Below are 20,357 nucleotides of genomic sequence, written 5' to 3'. Positions count from 1 at the left end.
ATTTGAATCGGTGATCATTTAAATTACTATCAATTATTTTTGTATGTAAGCAATGCATTAAAAGTATTAAGAGCTCTCTAATTTTAATAATTCAAACTGCAAAACAACCGAGAACAAATTTATCATACGAAGGATGTTTTTTTTAAGCTCGAGTGTGTGTGTGTGTGTGTGTGCACGTGTGTGTGTGTGTACATGTAGGTGTGCATGCTTGCGTGCATGCGTGCGTGTGTGTGTGGTATCCCACTCCAACTTGGCTCTTGACAAAAATTTGAAACAGGATGATTTTCACTTATTTTTTTGTTGTGTCAGTTCTTCTCAGCTTTTTGCTAAATGCCTGATTATTAGTTTTTAAAATTTACTAAGTGCCTCCTCGCCTTACATTTTTCTGATTACCACAAAATAAAATGGACACTGTCTGGTCAAATTTGTGATGTCAACAGAATTGCACAGCACCCTGCCTGGTGCCACTAATAAGTAATGACACAACCAACCCAAGAGAAACGTACAGTTTACAAACTACAAGCTTCAGTAGTTAACTGCTGGCTCTACTGGAGCAGATAGCCCCACTTATTGAGTAGCTAATCAGTCTCTAATTCTTGTGGCAATCTGTGAAGAGCAAAAAAGAAAAGGTTATTTTCTGTGCAAAAAACATTAAAAATCTGTAATTAATTTAGTATTTTCATTTTTGTCTATGTAATATAATTGTAATTTCTTTAATGGGTTAATTGTTGCATTTAAAAAAACAACAACAAAAAAAAAACAATTAAATGATCCTGTTTTGGTTTCAAGCATTTTTTCAATTACAATAAAGGAGCAAGCCTGACACCACCTCATAAAATCCAGGCTGCAACTAAAAGTATGTGTTACTTTTTTGTCTTTAATATTGTAATTTTTTTAACCTTCCTTTTACAACCTCAATTCACATATATATTAAGCAAAATAAAACCCCCCAATAATTATTAAAACACATTTGAAGCTTTAGAATAAAAAAAACAGCTTTTCACCAAATGTGTATTTCTGCATACATAACTTAAAATGTTTATTTTATATTTTACTAATTTAGATATAAAACACTGCTTTTTGTTAGTTTGATCTTTTCTGAAAATACACTCTAAAACTGACAATATTTTAAATGAAAAATGTTAACATACATATGTATAAATAGTGAAATCAGAGAAACTTAAAAAAAAAATATTGATGTGTTCTCCAGAGCTTGACTGGACCTAATTAATTTTATTTTTAATTTAATCAAATCTTGAGTCTAAAGTAAAACATTAAAGATAAAAACAGGCAGTTTTTAGAGCTGTGTGACGATCAAAATATGGGGCTTAATGCAACATTTACCTCTGCAAAAATAAATCCATTGCACATCTGAAGAAGTAAGTTTCTCGTATTGCTTTTTTCCCCCCTTTACCTGTTTTTAAAACTTAAAACGTCAACAATTAAGTTTTGATTCAGAATTTAAAGTTATATTTACATTTACCAAATACAAACATCTCTTGTATAAAAAAGAAAGCACGTTGAGGCTTATAAAATGTATATTATAATATTTTTTTTATTTTAGTCACGCTTGAAGCTATCGCAAATAAATACACTGATCCCGGCGTGGATTCAGTCCCAATATAAAACTCATTGGGGCTAAATTATTCTGTTATAAATGTGTAATTCTCCGACTTCACTGGTATCCTAAGGCAGAGGCTGTTGTCAGTCTTTGCCCGTACAGGGCGTACGGGGAGTAATAAGGCCCTGTCGCCGCGGGCACCGGAACCGGGGCCCCTGGAGCGGGCAGAGGGCTCTTTGAGTACGGGTGATAGCGGCTGCTGAGTCCGAGCGGGTGGTGGGGGCCACGGAGGGCCAGCGCACTGGGGCTGCCCGGACTGCCGTTTGAAGGGATGTGCATGTGACAGGCCATGGCAGCGGCTGCAGCCGCGTTCGCGAGTGTGGTGGAGCCGGGGTACCCGGATATCAACTTCTCCGTCCCGGCGAAGGAGGTGTGAGTCCGCAGGTGGCTAAGAAGCTCCTCTGAGGAAGAGAAGCGCTTATCGCAGGGTCCGTTAGCAGATACCCAATTGCAAACATGCGGAAGCGGGTCGTTGGGCAACATAAAGCCGTAAGGGTACAGGGGGTGTCCGCTGAAAGACGGGGCTGAGGAATGAACACCGTGCAGGGGGTGCGTTGGATACATGAGCTGGTATCCAGACTTCAGAGCGGAGTCGTGCGCGCAGTTTGCGGCTGACGCACCGGACAGATGGCTGGTGCAGTGGTAGCTCAGGCAGTATGGGTCTCTGCACAGGCTGGCGGACATTAAAGACGGAGGAGAAGCTCCCGCCAGGGGGCTCGACCCCGCTTTACTGCAGCCCAACGAGCTGGCGGCCGCGAACTGCGCGCTCAGCAGCTGGCTGCTGGGTTTGGTGGGGTCCAGCGTCATTCCGGGCGGGAGGAACGGCTGCGGGTAACCTGCATACGCTCCCGCTAAACTTCCAGGGTAGGAAATACTCGCGGGCGGCAAAGGAAAAACTGTGTGTCCCGGCTTGTAGGGGGAGACAGGGGCTACCAGTCCGGATCCGAGAACGGAGGAGGAGGAGGTTACAGATGTGGAGTCTGATGTAGCAGCCTTGGGTCCAGATGTGCTGTCGTCAGAGGTAATTCCATTTATCCTTTGGCTTCCGCTGCCATCAGTCGTGCCGCTTTTATTGCTTTCAGACTCCTTCTTCTCCTCCTTCTCCCCGGTTTTCCCCTCCGACGGTAGAGGCGACACGGAGGTGCAGGAGCTGGGGCTGCCTGTCCTGGGCGTGAACGGCTGGCAGGTGGCGCTAGGCACCCGGAAACCAGTTTTATCTCCACTGATGCTGCTCGACGAGTCCTTCTTCTCCGAAGACTTCGAGTAGGGCTTGAAGCTGGACTTGTCCTCGGCTCCGATGTCGCTCATTTTCAGCGGACCGGATTTGGCCTCCTTGTCGCTGGATCCGCTGGAGGTCACAGAGGAAAGCTTGGAAGAGGACGGGGGGTCCGGCTTGCCGATCTGAGAGCAAGTCTGGGCCAAAAGGGCCAACGGACTCTTTTTTGCATCCAGCTGCGAAAAATAATAATAAAAAAAATAAGATGTAACAAACGAACAACAACACGTCAACATGCAAATGTTTGCAGGACAGCAAAAACGATCGCTTTGCGTATTTTACGCACTGCGCATGAAGTTATCTCAAAGAGAAACTAAACAAACTCATCAGAATGTGCTTATACTGGAAGGGTTGCACAACATTAAAGCTTACGTTAGTTTAGAGACACTAGCTTGCTAAATAGTTGTCGGTATGTGCAGTTATTCCAAATTTAACATCAGAGTTAAATATTTAAAGCGAACAACAACAAACCTAAAAGTCTGATGCAACATTTTTCTACAAAGCCTGCATCGGAAGCTTGACTTTCCTGTGCGCAAAAAGCAAAACAAAACAACCGTTCCCTAAATTTGCTTTAATGCTTACCTCGATGGGACTAACTGGAGTGGACGGCAGAGGCTGGAGGTACTCCGGGTGTAAGATGTGTCCTGCCCGAGCGGTGAGCATTTTCAGCACCTTGATGGGAAGACGGCCGGCTTGGCGAGAGGGATCCGCGGGAGAGACGCAGTGGTGGACGGACAGTCGGCTGATGTTCGCTGCTCCCTTCTCCCCCACCGAGGAGCCGCTCTCCCACGCTGGATTCGTGCTATTTCTCAGAACAGACACCAAGGGCGATGTGATCATGACCCGATTCTCGTACAAATGGTTGGAAAAGACATGTGGAGATCAGAGAAAGCCAGCAGTCAGGATTGTTTTAACGTTAATTAGAGCCTCGCCCATGAAAAAAATGCAAAGAAATGATAAATATCCTTAAATCGGAGTCGGAATGAGAGAGCAGAATCCGTGCGTCTTCATCCCCTGCGACGCTTCAGCAGTGTGGGCTCTAGGTCCCAGGGAGAACTTGGTTTAACTGGCAGGAGGGATCACTCCGCCTCCCCCTCCTCCTCAGCGGCGTCTGAATCAGTCCGCAGCCTCCCAATCAAAAAGAGATCCCACCAAATGTGATGGAAGGTGGAAGTAACATGACGTTTCCTACCTTACACTCACGTCTGGTTCAGTTTTCAGCAACACGCGCCCTTTTAATTTGGAGATTTTTATCTGCGTATTTGCGTAATTGGAGATCTGACGCATGCGCTGCGCCCCTGCTGCTTGTGTGTGCACATTTAGGTTTTCTGGAGCAGAATGATCGATAGATAAAGATGATCCAAACACGAATGCCACGAAGTGAACAGAAGGTATTAAAGAATTTGAGCTCTGTAATATTTTTCTTTTCATCCTTATTCCAACTCGTTTTTGAACTTTTTGGAGTTCATGCATGCAAACACTTCAAAGTCAATGGACCACAGAGGACAATTTTTAATAAACGTAATTCAGTTAGAACATTACCACCAAAAGTACTACAGTAAATATCATTCATAAAGTAAAATGCACACATATTCCTAAAAAGTGACATTCTTTCAGACTTTAATTTAAATTTTTAAGATTATGGCTTTAAGACTAATAAAAACTTATAATTGAGTTTCTTAGTTAAATCCAAATAAAGTACATAATTTACAATCACATATAAATAGGGTTTTGTATGTCTGAGCAACAGCCCAGTCCAGTTCCAGAAACTGTTGATGCTGTTTCTGGTTCAGGAGTGACTGAATACGATTGTAGCTGACGTCTGTCCATCGGTAGCCCACTCATAGATATTCTCCCCTAATTTCTTAAATGGACTTCCCCTTACAGTTCTCCTAAGTTGTCACACAGATTTTCCTTCCACTAAACATTTTGATACAGCAGTCTCTGAACTACCAGCTTGCTTAACAACGATCGTTTGAGGCTTTCTCTCTTTTAGGAAGGTGTCAGTGAGTGTCTGCTGGGCAACTGTCAAGTCAAAAGTCTGCACACAATGGAAAAGCCTACTGCATGGGAATTGCATAAATTTATTTAATTAAGATACTATTTTGTTGTAATTTTATAATATAATAATATAAAGTTTTCAGCATCTGCTAGCCATAATACTCATGTCAAAAACTTTGTGTAGGAGCTGGGGTTTGAATTAAATTACTGAAATACCTAAACGTTTTGATTTTTTTTAACCAATAGTCAGAGACACACCTGCATGAAGCAAAGATTTAAAAAAAAAAAAGAGTGTTGATGCACCGTTGTAGGTAAAAACCTTCAACATGTAACATCTTCCACATGTGTGTCTCCAGGTAGTTTTCAACTGGGAGGCGAGAAGGGGGCCAATGATAATCTTTGGGTGGCAACCTAAACCAAAAGGCAAAAATAGATCTATAACACGAGCTACAACACACTGTGGTGGTACTTAGTGAGGCGGTGCCAGAAGGGAGTGGTAGATGTAGAAGTGGTATGTTGTAAAGGGTAAAGAAAGACCCAGCATTTATTAAAAATGAATAAGTACATATTTTATCTTACAGAAATGTGTTATGTTTCTTAACAATACTATTAAAAATGCATATAAGACTGGTCAGCCAGGAAACGATAAGTTTAAAGACGTAGTCATTGTCCTCCTTTTCCCTCCTTTTAGTGGCGCCTCTGCTCTTTTGCATTTTTTTACATTTGCTAGAATTTTGCCCTGTAAATCACTGCTGCCACGCAGGACAGCACACTGACAGCCTATCTGTGAGCTGTCTGCTATTTTTCTCACTTGTTTTTGTCACTTCTCTGTTGGATTTAAAGTTAATGAATCCACATATGTTTGGTATAAAGTGGGATCTCCTTTTTCTGCTTCTCTTCATTCATGATAAGTATTTACAAAAACCATAAATTTACCCCATTTTCTCCAAATTCCTGCCCAAAAATGTACTTTTTCTTTTTACTTGAACCGTGCTTTAAAATTTTTCCTTTTTTGCCACCATTAATCACTAGAGCTTCCACATTCCTCCCCATCGAACCAGACCCACTCATCTTATTACTCAATAGCCTATAAATGTCTTGCTGATCAGGCGAAAGTTTAAACATATGCAAGTGTTTTTTGATTGATAACAGGGCTGCTGTTTTCGGCAAGGGCTGTCAGGCTCTGACACAGCGCTTTGAGTTATTAGGGCAAAGAAGGGCGACCATAAATTTAAACCGTCAGGCAAAAAAATCTCCTTTTATTGTGGACGTGATGGATGGTTCGCAGCAACAGACACCAAATTCTCAGCTTTATCCTTAAATGGCTTCCACAGTAAGTCATTAGTTCAAATCAGAATATTTTACCACCAGGGCTTCGTTATGAATCCTAATGCAAATACAGGTTTGGGTGCCATCATTCGTGACAATCAAACTTTTTTTTTTATGACAGGTAATAGTTAATCATAAAGATTGTGGAGGAAATTAAACTTTCAAGAGCAGGGGTGCCTCAAAAGGGTGGCCTGATGGGGGCCACTGATAATCTTCTGCCACCAAAACTAATAGCTGGAGGAAAAAAATCTTTATTACTTTCTTTAAAGCTTGAAATATCAAACTTTAGAAAGCATTTCAACCTCATAGTTTGTTTTGTTGACAAGTTATTCATCATATTTGCAAACCTTTTGTGTTTCTCCAAATGCAACTTAAAGCTGTTAAGCTGTTAATTCAAGCAGCTTGCATCCTGACGAAACTTGTGCTTATGTTGTCTGAACAAGCTGAATCCGTTGTAAGATTTCAAGAATTTGTGCTTTTTTTAAAAAAATATTTCATTTAATATTTTTGAATATGAACTTTGGGGAGCGTTACATTTTATCACTGTGACTGATGAAGACGTTGAAATGTACTGGCTATTAAAGCCTACAGGACCAGGTTCGTATTAAGTAACCTTGCGTGGATCATGTAACTTGTTGAAGGTTGATGGTTGCTCCTGGGCTGATTAGGAAATTTTAAATTAGATTGCGACAGTTCTTGTTTTAACAGCAGCTAAACACATGATGAAGCTTAAAAGTAATGTCATTGTGGATACTTTAAAGGTTGCAAGCAGCGGTGGAAGATTAAGATGAAGGTGAGCCCCTGCAACTGTCCTGTTAATCTGCTCTGCCTTTGAAAACTATAACAACCTAAATCTTAAGAAAAATGTCAAAAACTTAGGCAGTTTGCAAAGCTTGTTAATAAACCTTTTCATATTTAGGCACATTGATGACAAATGTAAATATGTTTTATTTGGATTTATGTGATAAACACAAAGCAGAACATAATTATCGATTCACGGTTTTTCAGAATTTAAAAAGACATGCAATTCCTTTTACTTTTGCCACAAAGCATGCCTTCAAATCAAGCACCTGGAAAAAAGTTGATCTGGTCAGGTGATCCGACAATTAATTATTTACATGCATAAAAAAATTCATGATAAAGGTCTAATACCGTGAACATGCCACCCTCACCATCTACATGACAGTGGCAGCATCATGCTGGGGATGTTTTTATTCATCTTGGTCTGTGTTAATGGGAAGATGGATGGAGGTAACGCAGCAAAGGTTTAGAAAAGATACAACTCTTGGTGTAAACGTTTAATATTTTTATTTATTAAAACATTAAAAACAAAGTGCAATTTTCCTTTCCATGTTTTCATGTTGGTCCATTATGTAAAATCCAAATAAAATGAATTAAAACTTGCGATTGCAACTTGACAAAAATGTGAAACATTTCATGGAGTATGACTATTTTTCCCAAGATACTGCAGGCACAAAAGCTCCTAACATATAGCTTTCAAATAAGAAATGGGGGAGATATGGACGATAAATGCGGCATTATAATGTCAAGCAAATAGAATAAGAAATTCCCTCTTGGTGACATGAAAATTCACCCCTGTGGCAGCCGGCACAGGGTGCGCCACGTCAGCAGCCAGACAGGCCGACTGGATGTGACAGGTAAAAAGGCGAGATGATGGTTGGAAGGTGCTATTGTTTCGCAGCGCTTTCTTGACCTGTCAGGCCCTGGCGCTGGAGGGCCTGGATCGAGGACCTCCTTGTCAAGGAAAAAACAGCCTTAAAAGGCTGCTTATCCAGGCTGCGGTGATTGCTCCTGTTTAATTGATTTGCTTTGCGCTGAGGCCTGTCACATTAATAATGGTTAAGTACAGCCCGTGTGTGTCACCCACAGTGGTGCGTCTATCAGGAAATTAACAGCCTTAACTAACTGCCGTCTGCGAAGCGGCACAAACGGTGGGATCATATGAGGCACGGCGGTTTTGTGCACAGGCTGATCGCTTTAGTATAACATCCAGCAAAGTTTCTGTTCCCTGCCTATTCAAAATTACATTAGATGTGCTCCCTGGCTCACCTATTAATACATCCCCATGCACACATGCAGTATGACTACTTTTTAGAGTGCAACACAGAGCTAAAGTAAAACTCCTACTCCGCACCACCTCTCTCCAGCCTTTGACAGGTTGCTCCAGACATTAAGTCGTTCTGATATTTCCATGACTGACTGACACTTTGAAATTGTTCCCATCACCTTGATAGCATGGTAATGCACCTTGCATGCGGACTGTCTTTAAAGTGCAGGAAATTAGACTCCAAGCTGAAAGTCTCCCTCCCCCCACCTTTCAGCCAAATATGACAAGAAAATAGACTGCTTTTCTTTCCTGCCCTGAGAGGGGGGAAGAAAGGGCCCCACAGAAGCCGGCAAAGAATAAGCGGTTATAGGCGAATGTGTCAAGAAGTATTACAGATATTATGTTCTCAAGACAGGACATTTGAGATGCTTAGAAGTCATACCCATTCTCTTTGACTTCTCAGAGGATATTTCCTCTCTCCCGCTACCTTCTCGTGTCAAAGACCGTAGCGCCGACTTCATTTTGCGAGAGCTCAACTCGAAGGTGACACGCAGAACTTACAGTATCTAGCCGGAAGTCAGAGCGCCAGAGCTCAGCTCTGACAGTGAGAGTCAGAAAAGTTGAGTTGCAGCCAAGATGGTGCTGGTTGAAGGGTCTTATTCACTTTGTCTCCTCAATTAGTCAAAGCTGGTCAGGAGCTGAAAGTAAAGCCTGCGGAGATGGCGTGCTGTCGTCCGCTCGCCGTCAGGTGGGTGAGGATTCCCCCCGTGGGTTGTAGTCATGCTGTAGAGAAGAGTTAACTTCACCTTACCTCCCTGTTAGCACTGGAACCAGCTGCTGGATTCGAGCTGACAGCTGCCGTATTACTGGTTTAGAACTTTGTGGAAACTCCAAGGGGCTCATGTCAGACCCAGTTGGCTTTGAGCTGCACAGGAACAAACGTTTTCATGTTGGCTGACATTAAAGTTTGGCGTATAACTCGATTTTACATATTAAGGTTGCAGCTGTAAGTATTTTCTGAAAGTTCTGTGGCTGATTTCTCTGATAATTAAAGATACAGTACAACCAAATCAAACAAGACCAGAATCAAAGCACTTTCTAACTTATGCAGGTCAGATTTTCTTCTTCTTTTAACACACCAAACAATGCAACCCATCTAGCCTTTTAAAGTCGGTGTCTCAAATCAGTTTAAAGCGCGCCATGCAGCGAGATTTCAACCGAGAAGCAATAACTGTAAAATCAACATGACACACATCCAGCACGAGATGCTGATCCTTCACATTTGTTCGTCTAGATTTAATTTCTGGAGCCTAAGTCAGGGGGTGGAAATGTTCAGGTAGCGCGTTGTGACGCTGGAAGCGCTGTGCAGGTCAGGATGAACGTCTGTGACGGGCAGATTATTCAGACTAAAGCAGCCTAAAGAATGATCTTGTCACATTTCACAGTCAGGATTATAGAGATTCACAGGAGGAGCGCTTCAGTCAGGAATTACCGTCATGTGGTCGGCTGGAGACAAGCATGCGAGGCATTAGTCAAAACAGGCTTGGACACTTGCTGTTCGGTTTGTCCTCACAGTGATCAAGTATCGAAGTAGAAGGTTGTTTCTCTATGATTTGTGTTTTTAGTTGCATGCGTTTTACATAAAAAAAAAAAAAAAAGGGACACCAGATTCTTTGGAGACTTTGAAAGTCTCTCATTGTTGGCAAGGATTTTTGGTATACTCCTCTTTAAGTCTCACAATGGATTTTAAATTAGGCTGAGGTTTCAACATTGACTGGGCTCTTCCTGCCGTTCTGTTGTAGATTTGCTGCTCCTCTTGAGAAACCAGTGTAGTGTGAGATCAATTTGTCTCTCAGATGGTCTCACATTTGACTAGGAAACTTCTGTGTGCAGAAAACTTCATGGACAACTCATCGCTTTGTTTTCACATTGCACATTAAGACAAATTGTCTCTACTTTACTGTCGTCTGTCTGAAGAACTTTGTTCCAAAAGTCTGTTTAGATGAAGCTTTGGAAAGTCAACCATCTAAGTTCTTTTTATAGAGGCTTTTTCCTGGCAACCCTTCAAAGCAAGCCATACTTGTTCAGTTTTTCCCTAATTGTCATTTTGTTTGTTTGAAATTCTACATGCTAACTAAGGCATGTGAAAACTGAGTTGTAGCTCTTGGTTTTCTGCAAAAAACCAGATTCCACGTGTTAAAAAGGGGTGCAAATATCATGGCTTGAAATCTGATTATATTAAAATACCTCCCAGTATTTCTAATATATTGAAGAGCTTTTATCAGGCTTGCTAAAAACAACTGGGTGCAAATAAATTGACAAATGTCTGATCAAATATAATCAATTTGGCTGAGAATAGTTTCTCAAAAACAATTGTAATTTTTTTTTTACAGCTTTCCCGTTTGAGTAAAGTCCTGAATTGCATAGCCACAAATGAACATTCATTCATTTTAAAATAAGCACACACAGTTTAACAAAAAGTTTACATACACTACATAAAAAAAGACAGTCATCTGTTTTTTTTTTCTCCTCACTGTCTGAAATTAAACTTTTCTGGTTTTTGCTCATTTAAAATGACCAACATTGTTTCTATTTAATAAATATGTCAGATATTTACTTATTAATGTATTCAAAATGAGAAGCTTACATACATTTCCTCAGTTTTTGGTCACATTGCCTTTGGGCTGTGTGACTTGGGCCAAATGTTCCTCCACAAGCAAAACAAATTGTCATAATTTCATCCATTATTTAACAAGTATAAAGCTGGCAACATACTTTAAAACAAGATAGCATGGATTTGTCTGCTGCTTGAGGATATCACAACCAACAGACCGCTAGTCATGAATACTAACATGATCTTTTTAGAGCTTCTTTGCAGTTTTGTGCTAAAGAGCTGTAATAATGTGTTCCTTTTTCTTCGAGTCAGATATGGATTTTATTATCGAGCTAAAACTCTATTGAACTTATTCAACTCAAACCAGAAGTGGATCATTCTCCACTGAACAGAGATTCTTTTGAACGCACTTTATTTCTGAAAATATAAGAGTGACACGTTCAGTGAGTTGCTTTAAGACTGTCTTAGGTTTGTTAAACATTTAATGGCAAAACAACAGGTAATTCTTATTTTTGCCAAAACGTTTTTCTAGAATCCCTTTTTGTGCTCAACACAATATCATATTTTGTCTCATGTCTGTTTTCCTTCCAGTCTTAAATGTTTTGTGTGTGAAAATGACCTTTTTATTTGAAGTCTCAGTCTTAAAAAAAAAAAAAACCTCATCGGCAGCAACAGTTGCTTCTCTTTCTTCTTGACATTTTTAATGGGGGCTTGTATCCTCAAGATCAACCAGTTGCCCAAAACTCATAAAGGCTGCTGATTTCTCTCTTAATTCCGATTGAATCTGTAGGGGTGTACTTAGTTTTGGCACTCCCCCCGCCTCCTGTGACTATATGTTGCTCATAGCAGCAACACATATTTATGTGTCTGCATTTTAAATGAAAACGAGGTTGAGTGTCTTCAGGCGATCAGAATGAGCTATTACCATGATGATTGAAAAGCGAGGGAGCGAGTGAGCTGAAAAGACAAAGTAGAAGAGGCCTGACAAATGAAATCAAACTTCATAAGACCTGCCAGTGGTGTCAGTTGTTATCCATATCTCAAGTGCATTATGGTACTGCAACGCAGCGCACTGCCTTCTCATCTGTCGACTCGGATTCATCACACTCTTGACTGTTTCTTTTAAGTCACAAGTGTCAGTGTGAAGAGGAGTCTTAATTGACAACTGAGTGGCACGGACGTGGAGTGCAGCCTTTATTTTTGTGCCAAGACGGGTTGTGTTGTTTTGATGAGCTATTATTGGCAGAAGCCAGCAGCAGATAGCGGTCGGCCTGGAAATGGGAAGTGACATCAGACAGAGAGGAGCTTGTCATTGTCTTCGGGCGAGTTCAGCCTTGCTGTAAGTTTAGGAGCAGCCTGTTGAAATGTCACTCTGAGGAATTTCTTATCTCTCGGGAGGAGAAATTTGGGTTGATTTTTGTGAAATTATTTAGACATCTGGCAGCTGGCTGTATTGCTGGCACAGTTTAAGGAAGATTTTGTTTTCTAGTGAATTATATTCCTGTTGAATACAGATGAGCCTCTGGCTGTGCAACTCACAAAAATATTTTGTCAATTTTCTTTCTTTTTTTTTTTAACATTTTGTGTCAAAACCCTCTGTTTGGATTTGGACTGAAACTGTTTACATAATATTTACTGTAGAAGGCTGGGCCATCCGTTATTGGTGTCTAATCTATTCTGTTCTTGCGTCTGTTGTTATGTGAAGCAGGTTGCAACGTTCAACAATTTGAAAACCGTTTCAGTAGAAAGGGCTCTTGTTGTCGTCGGTGTCACAAGTGGACACTTCAGGTTCAGTACCATGCATGTTTTAGACGCATTTCTCCTTGATCACACCTTAGTTCCAGGAATATTTCATGACCAGGTTGCTGGTAAACTTTGTTCCAAAAATAGAAGAAGTTAATAAGATAGAAGAACACTATACAAAAGAATATTATACAACCTACAAACACAGGGATACATTTTAGCCACTGTTTTATTCTGTATTTTACTGGGTGAGAAAGGACTAAAGTCGACCAAAACACATTTATGTATTGATAACATTGTCATTTATGCAACATTTATTGAAAATTATTCATTGTTATGATAAACAGGCTTACAGTTTCTATAGGTTTTCCTCAAGGATCAACTTCAGCCTTTATTATGATATTGAATGAACTATGATCAGGACTAAATTCAATCAAAATACATTTATGTTATAATAAATCCTGGTTGTTTCTTCTGTGTTTCCCACCCTTAGATTTTATATTAAAACCAATGCCTACACTGTTATTTCTAAAATATTCAATACTATTGATCATAGCAATTCTTTGGGTCTTAATAAAAAGTCTCCAAATGTATGAATTATTTTTCTAGAGGACTCAGTGTGTTGCCATTTAAATTACGATACACGCTTACAATGCCTCCACGTGTTTCCCAAGGCTCCATTTTAACCTTCATTTTCTTCTCAGTGTTAATAAAACGGATTGAATGGGGACTAAACCATGTCAAAATAAACTTATATGTTGATGAGAGTTTTATGTATTGAGAAGTGCAAAAAATGTTCAATCATAGACCAGTCTGAATTTCTGCTCAAATATATTGCATAAAAAGATGGTGTATACATACCTAAGGATTGGCTTAGGTAAAAATTAGGTTTTGATTATTACATTAACACTTTTTTAAAAGTTGTGAGCTATATTTTATACATTTCAATTAAACAAATGTTTGTTTTTTTTCCTTTTTAAACCAGAAAACAAATTTTAACCAGCTCTCAGTACGTCAGTAAAGTGTCTATAACACAGAGCTCCGTACAAGAGCTTCATAATCACAGCGTTCTCCTCTAATATTCTCTCACCCGTGGTACAATCTAAATAAATAGTTTTCGGGGCACTGCGTTTCACTGTACATTGATCACGAACACAGGACCCCAGGCAACAATGCACAGAAGAGAAATGTCTTCCCTATTTTCACTCATCTGAGACTCTGCGTACGCCTTAATAGACAGAATCAGAATGTCTGCTGTGGTGTTGCAGGCTTTATGAGACCATTACCGCTTTTTATTGTGTATCCCTGGACTAATGGCTTTCTATACTTCCTCTGATTTACTGCCTGTCAGCTTTGTGGCTGTCCATTAGAAAGGAGGGTTGACATCGAGCCAGCGCTTGAAGTGCCCACTGTTAAAAAGAAGGAAGTCATGTCTCACACATAGACGCCAGGATCTCTTTAAAACACTGTTTCAAAACATACTCCTGGCAGCTCATTTACCAGCTTGTCTTGTGCTTCAGTGGTGCTTTTATTAGGTCATTATGTGACATAAGTGACACATGTCTGCAGTAGGTAATATAAAAAAAAAAAAAAAATCTGTCAAAGCTATTAACATTAGACTTTATTAACGTGAAATTGGCTGCATTAAAGTTTTATTTTCTGGATGTGAAATTATGCTGGACTTACATTTGTTACTGGTCTTAAGCTCACCATTAAAAATTAATTTGCCAAAATGTCTTTATTTCAGCTTTGATTTTGTAATGTATTCATGGATGGTATCCTGTTGCCATAGCACTGTGTGAGTCACTAAATTCTTGGTTACTGTTATTCACTTTTTCTGAAAGGGTCCTTTAAATAATGCTAATATAGTTTTAATGCTCTTCAGTGGAATCTTTGACCCCAACACCATCAATGACCTATGGAATTAACTTTGGTTGGTCTGGTGGTTTTAACATCTGAGAAATTGGAGACTTGGAGTCAGTCTCTATTTAATATGCATTTCCATAGGGATTACAGAACGACCTGAATTGGGCTACATTCAACTGGATATTCACAGACATGGATCCTTGAGGGGAAAAAAAAAATCAGATCTTTTGAGAGTCAAAAAACTCAAAAAAATCTATCTTAAACAAAAATTTATATCACCACACCTAAGTGCTAACATATTGCAACAACTTTCTTTGGTGGTGTTACACATTTAAATTTGGACATTTCGGCATCATTAAGGGATTTTAAATTAGAGGAAGAGCAAAAGGCCTATAAAAAACTTTTTAAGGGAAATTTTGTTCTATAGGGAGTAATGTGGTTGTTAATTTAGGCTGCTACATCATACAGCTAGTCTCTGTGGTGCTGGTCATTTTACTCCTCCTCCATTTGTTCAAAACAGAGCTGTGTGTGGAACAATGTCAATTTATACACACCTTGAGGGTATCTTATCAAACTGGATCAGTACCAAATTGACCAGAACCCAACTTTAGCATAACAGGAAGACCAAATGTATAACAGAAAGTATTTTTATGATTTCAACTTCCAGCCTTCATCTTTTATGGAAGATTGTTTGAAAATGTTGGTAACCTCTTGCAATGTCTATATTCTTCATAGGAAATATAAACAGAGACTGGCAATAATGCTAATTGTGCTAATCACTAATATAAGATGTTAAAAATAGTTTTAAATTCTTTCTAAATCATTTTCTTGATTTAAAATGAATCCAACCTAGTCTTACAGATCACTTCTCCTGCTCACAAAGTGCAATTTTTTTCCCCTAAGCTCCAGATTTTATTCAATGATGACGCGTTTGGAAATTGGGTTCAAACTTATGATCAGTGCATTTCTAAATGTTTTCTTCTATAAGACTTTTATTTTGACAATATATAAAAACTAGAAGTAAAATTCCTTAAAAATAGTTGTCAGTTAATTTTATATATTTATTTGAAGTCCAATACATGCTTTTTGAGAACTTTTGCTAAAACACACAATTTAGATTAAACACAAACTAACTAAAACAAATTTAACTACAACTATTGTTTAGTGTTCTGCCCTTTAACTCCCCTTGGTGCCTGCTGTTAGAGGTAAAACATTTATTCTAAGCTGCTCTACTGAAGCAGAACACAGTGCGAATGATGGAGGTCCAACAACACAGCCGTCAGCCAAGGAATCTGAGTGTGTGAAACAAAAGACACATCACGCCAACATGATGTTCAGCAGGTCATGCCAGGATGAAACCAGAAATATGCAAGACTTCAGTCGTTCAACAACATGCAAAACCGCTCTTGGAGCTGGTGATGAACATGTTACTATCGGACGTCTTAAGAAATGGCTGAGTTTTGTTATTGCAAAAACAGCTGCAAGAGCGGACCACCAGGGCTGCAAAACTGAAGCCTTTCAGTGTCAGCCCACCCTCCTCAGTACCTTCCACACCTCTTTACCCCATCACATGAATCGCAGTCACTACCCTTCACTGCTTCTGTGACAAAAGACGCTTTGAGGTTGTGCTCTTCTTCTTTGTGCGCAGAACAGGCTGTGAACAGAGCTACTTAAGAAGAGGATGGCTTAGGAGGGGCTTCTTAAAGAAAGCGTGTCCACCTTAAAAGAAAGCAGCAGAAGAAATAGAATATTAACCTCAAATTCTCCAATTTTAGGATGCAAAAATGTGAGGAACTGATTTTGGCTTTAAAATTGAAATTGTTAGACTCCTCTTCATCAAGCTGTGCAACGGATTTCATTGATGATAATATGCCTGAGCCCTAAGCTGCACCTTTCTGCATTCATCGCCCCAAGAATCCTCTGTGGGGGTTTGAAACTTCAAACGGTTCCTCATGAAAAAGTCAGGAGGTATCAGACATGTGTTTCCCCCCCACCTCTCTTTGCCCCCCTACCCTGCTGTCTTGCCAACACCAAAGGCCAGAATTGATTTTGTGTGAAGCAGGACCACCTCCACCCCCATCAGGGATCACCTGGCATCCATTGAGCCTGAACCTCTCATGCCTCACGGATAATAAGAAACGGTTTTCAAAGTAAATTTCAACAACATCGCTGTGCGTTTGCCTTCAGAACATCTGAATAAAGTTACATTGGTTAATTTCTTTTTGCTCTAATTCCACATGGATGATCCTTGTGCATGAGCTAATAAAGTGAGGTTTATGGATGATCCAGGAGAGATTAGTCGAGATAAGAACACAGTACTGCACTCAGGATGCTTTACCATTGGTCTCAGTGTAAACAAAAAAAAAAGAAGAAGAAAATGTAGTATGAAGGGTCATGGAGGAGGTCAGGAGAGATAAAAGTCTGAGGTGGCTTTGTTGAACAGATATCCTTTTGCGATCCCCTTTAAATTGCACATTCCGTTGTGTTTGTCTTCATGTTTTCTTTCTGGTACGAGTAGAAAAACGGTGAAGGACAAGTTATGATTTTAAACCTTTGGAAGTAACCCATAATGAAAGCTATTACTATTTATCCAATTAACATTAGAGGAATAATCTTGATCTTTTGACGCTCTGGAAATTATACTTTGTTCTTTGTTGGAAAACTCCTCCAGACACTCGAGTCGCTGCACTCAGGTTATTGGTATTTTACTAAGTGTGAAGCTACTATTGCCAATTGGCTGGACTTCTGTTTAAATAGGTCAGCCACTTTAAAGGGGGTGAATATTTATCCTCTCAATTATTGTCATTATTTTGTAGGAAGCAGTTTTCACTTGAACGCTAAGGCGTATTTTTTGGAAAATTTTGAAAAAAGTAAAACATCCAATACTTTTTATGGACACTGTATGACTGACAAGTTTATTTTTCTAATGTCTGATTTGGGTCATGATTTTGCACTAGATAGAGAAAAAAAACATATGTACAGTGTCAGCAGTTTTCTTTCTTTCTTTTTTTTTTGTAATTGACAGTAACAGATGCAAAGCGTACCTTGACAGCTCTCCAAACCAAGAAGAAAGTGCTATTTGCTGACTTCCTATAACAGATGCTGGTGTCCGTCTCGGGGAAGTGAAATGTCCTGGATCTGGTGGCACTGCCATATAACTGCTGTATAAATAGATTCCTTTGACAGCACCATTCATCTCTGGACATAAACACATCAACATTAAAAGACAGCTCACCAAGACCTCTGTGCTTGTTAGGGCAAGATCAGCAGTCCAGATGCCCAAGATGTAAACTTGTGAGGGGGAGATTAATCTATCTTTCATTCCTGGCTTTGACAGTAGTTATAAATCTGATTTAGCGGTTGAGCGGGGGGCCATGACGCAGGGCAGTTGGACATTAAGATTTCAAAGAGTGATATCAAGAGGACAAACTCGTGACACCCGGCCTGCTGCAAAAAGGTCAAAAGTTCTTGGATTTGGTGCAATGAATCTGTTCATCTCATTTTTGTGTTATTTTCAAAATGGTGATGATCATGTGATTAGGACAGGACAGGTGGTGTGCACAGAGTGTCAAAGGAGCTAGTTAGTGGTGGATGGATGGGAACAGGAGATCTGAGGTGGTCACATCCTGTGACCATCTGCACGGCAGTCATGCTAGTCATTCCAATTGCACACAGATGCTTAGACATACCATGACACAACACGCAGATATTTGAAGGCGTGACAATAAGGGTAATGCCATAGTTCACGGAATGTCAACTGGATTTTGACAATCTTGTTTTTCATTTATTCATAAGTTACTAAATGTATAGTTTTTGTAAGTAGGCATAGTGATTTTAAGCTACTTTAAATTGTATTAATGATCATAAATCAACCAGATTCATTATCCATGAAAATCATTTAGGGTGAATTTGTGACCTTACACTGTGTTGTCTATTTATCAAAACAACTCCAAAGTACATGGTTTTATTGTTTTCCATCCATCCATCCATCCATCTGTTCATCCATGCAATGGCTATACTTTATCAATTAAAGAAAATCCAACCAAATCACAAGTCAGTTCCAAAGTGGCTACTTTTTTTTTTTTCTTTCTTGCTTTAACCAAAATTATACCAGACTGTGACTTTAAAACTGAAGCATGTACTGAATTGCGAATTTTACAAGCGGAAGTGGTAATGGTCAACCAACTGACAGCCACATGACTGAAACATCAGGAAGGTGGAGAAAAACCAAGGGCTCAGGGAGGAGCTGCAGAAAGCCTGACAGGGGAAGGCAACTACAGTGCCTGTGGTCATTAGACCACTTGGGCTACTGACGCCCAAACTGGAGAAGTTACTTCAACAGCTACCTTAAACAAGGGATTGAGGCTCTCAGTTAACATAGTTTCATTCTTCACAGAGGTTTCTTTTTTTTATTTAAGTGGATATAACTTGAATATCTGGTCTCTGTTTACTTCCTTAACTTTTTTTTTTTTTCTACAAGAAAGCCATACATTATTTTTCTGGAACAAAACACAATGACAGACTTCAAAATGGTGGTGGACACCAACATCATCCTTGTGGATGTGAAAGTGCATTGATGGTGTGACTGCAAGTGATTTTTGTTTTGTATGAGATGCAAAGTTTTAGTTCATTTTGAAAAACAAGAGAAAGGCCAACAAGATTTACCTATGCTACAAACCTTTGAGATTGTCAGGTTTTCTTGCTGTAAAATATAATAATTAAAAACAACAAACAAACTACCACTCACTTCACAACTGGGACTCTTCTTTTTGTCCCCCTCCACTTTCTAATAAACTCTTAATCAAGCAAATGTCAGTGGTCTCCTCTCCCCACATAACATTCATACAGGACAAAGTAAGTCATAATAACATACTGCCGACTTAAAGGAACCTAATTAAACTAATGATGGCGTCGATTACTCCACTTTTGTGGTTTTGGCTGCTCGGGTGGATTTTTAATTTCATTCTTTTTTTTTTTTCTTTCCCCTGAGTCGTTGTGCGGAGGACAGTGAGGATTTTGACATGTCAGAATGTGCGGGGCCAGAAGGAGGATTAATGGCCGCCTGCCTGTACCCAAGGTCCTTCGGCGGTAATTGCAAGCAGAATCTGACTCTATGATCTCAGCAGTGGTATGCGACATGCCAAAACAGCCTGCCTTTGACAGATTGCCTTTCTGCAGTAATAACTTAAGCACGCTCGTTCTCTCAAATTAGACATTCCCTGCTTCCCACAGCACTAAATGGGAGCAACGAGTTATTTGCACCCTGTCTGAATATATCTTCGGTGGGATGAATGATTTTACTTTAAGCTACTTTTGAGATTCCACAGTTTCACCTTTGACAAGATCACAAGAATCAAACAAAATGCAGCAAATAGAAATCAAATTAAGTGAAATCCTCTTTTTTTTTGTACTTTCTAGTATAAACTTAAATGGCTGCAAATGTTTTTAGGTGTTCCACAGTGTTTGCCTGCAGGTCTGTGCTGAAATAAATCCCAGTGTGGGTCTCTGTCTGGCTCTCTCTCTCTCTTTTTCATTCTCTCCGTTGATAGTTTGTGTCCAGCCTCAGGACAGAGGGACTCCTATGAGCCACTCTGTGGTGGGTTGTGTTCTCTGGAGCAGTTAAAAGCCTGGCAGCCCCACCTCATGACTGTCCAAACACAGTCGACTCTAGGCATCCACATCAAACAGGCCTCTCTTACGAAGCCCATTGGAAAGTTAGCCACAGGGGTGCTTAGGTTATTTATTTAGTTTCCACATATAAAAATGCGACTGGTCTCAGATTCTTTAGACTTTCTTTTCCCCTTTTTTTCCCCCCACGTTCTCATTAATGTTAGTAATT

General features: G+C 39.8%; 1 protein-coding gene and 1 long non-coding RNA gene across 3 annotated transcripts in view; one reads left to right on the top strand and one right to left on the bottom strand.

Moving 5' to 3' along the window:
• The window catches only part of LOC106949532 (uncharacterized), a 99,535-nt gene that overhangs the window by 25,537 nt on the left and 53,641 nt on the right, over positions 1–20,357 (top strand). The window lies entirely within an intron of this gene.
• On the bottom strand, positions 1,533–4,122 carry LOC106949529 (zinc finger protein 503-like). Its single transcript, XM_015035838.1, has 2 exons — positions 3,480–4,122; positions 1,533–3,073 (listed from the first exon to the last, which is right to left on the bottom strand). The coding sequence occupies exons 1-2, from the start codon at positions 3,735–3,737 to the stop codon at positions 1,676–1,678; spliced, it is 1,656 nt and encodes a 551-aa protein (XP_014891324.1). The 5' UTR covers positions 3,738–4,122; the 3' UTR covers positions 1,533–1,675.

This window comes from Poecilia latipinna, unplaced genomic scaffold (assembly GCF_001443285.1).
Source record: "Poecilia latipinna isolate Pla-1442-1.1 unplaced genomic scaffold, P_latipinna-1.0 Scaffold349, whole genome shotgun sequence".
Classification (NCBI taxonomy): Eukaryota; Metazoa; Chordata; class Actinopteri; order Cyprinodontiformes; family Poeciliidae; genus Poecilia; species Poecilia latipinna.
Note: the sequence above shows the minus strand (reverse complement) of the source record. Positions and strands in the feature narration are given on the sequence as shown.

Excerpts from the sequence above, each read along its gene's own strand:
- LOC106949529 (XM_015035838.1), bottom strand. The coding sequence starts at position 3,737 with ATGATCACATCGCCCTTGGTGTCTGTTCTGAGAAATAGCACGAATCCA. Across the intron at positions 3,074-3,479 it reads CTCCAGTTAGTCCCATCGAG|CTGGATGCAAAAAAGAGTCC; the intron begins GTAAGCATTAAA and ends TATTTTTCGCAG.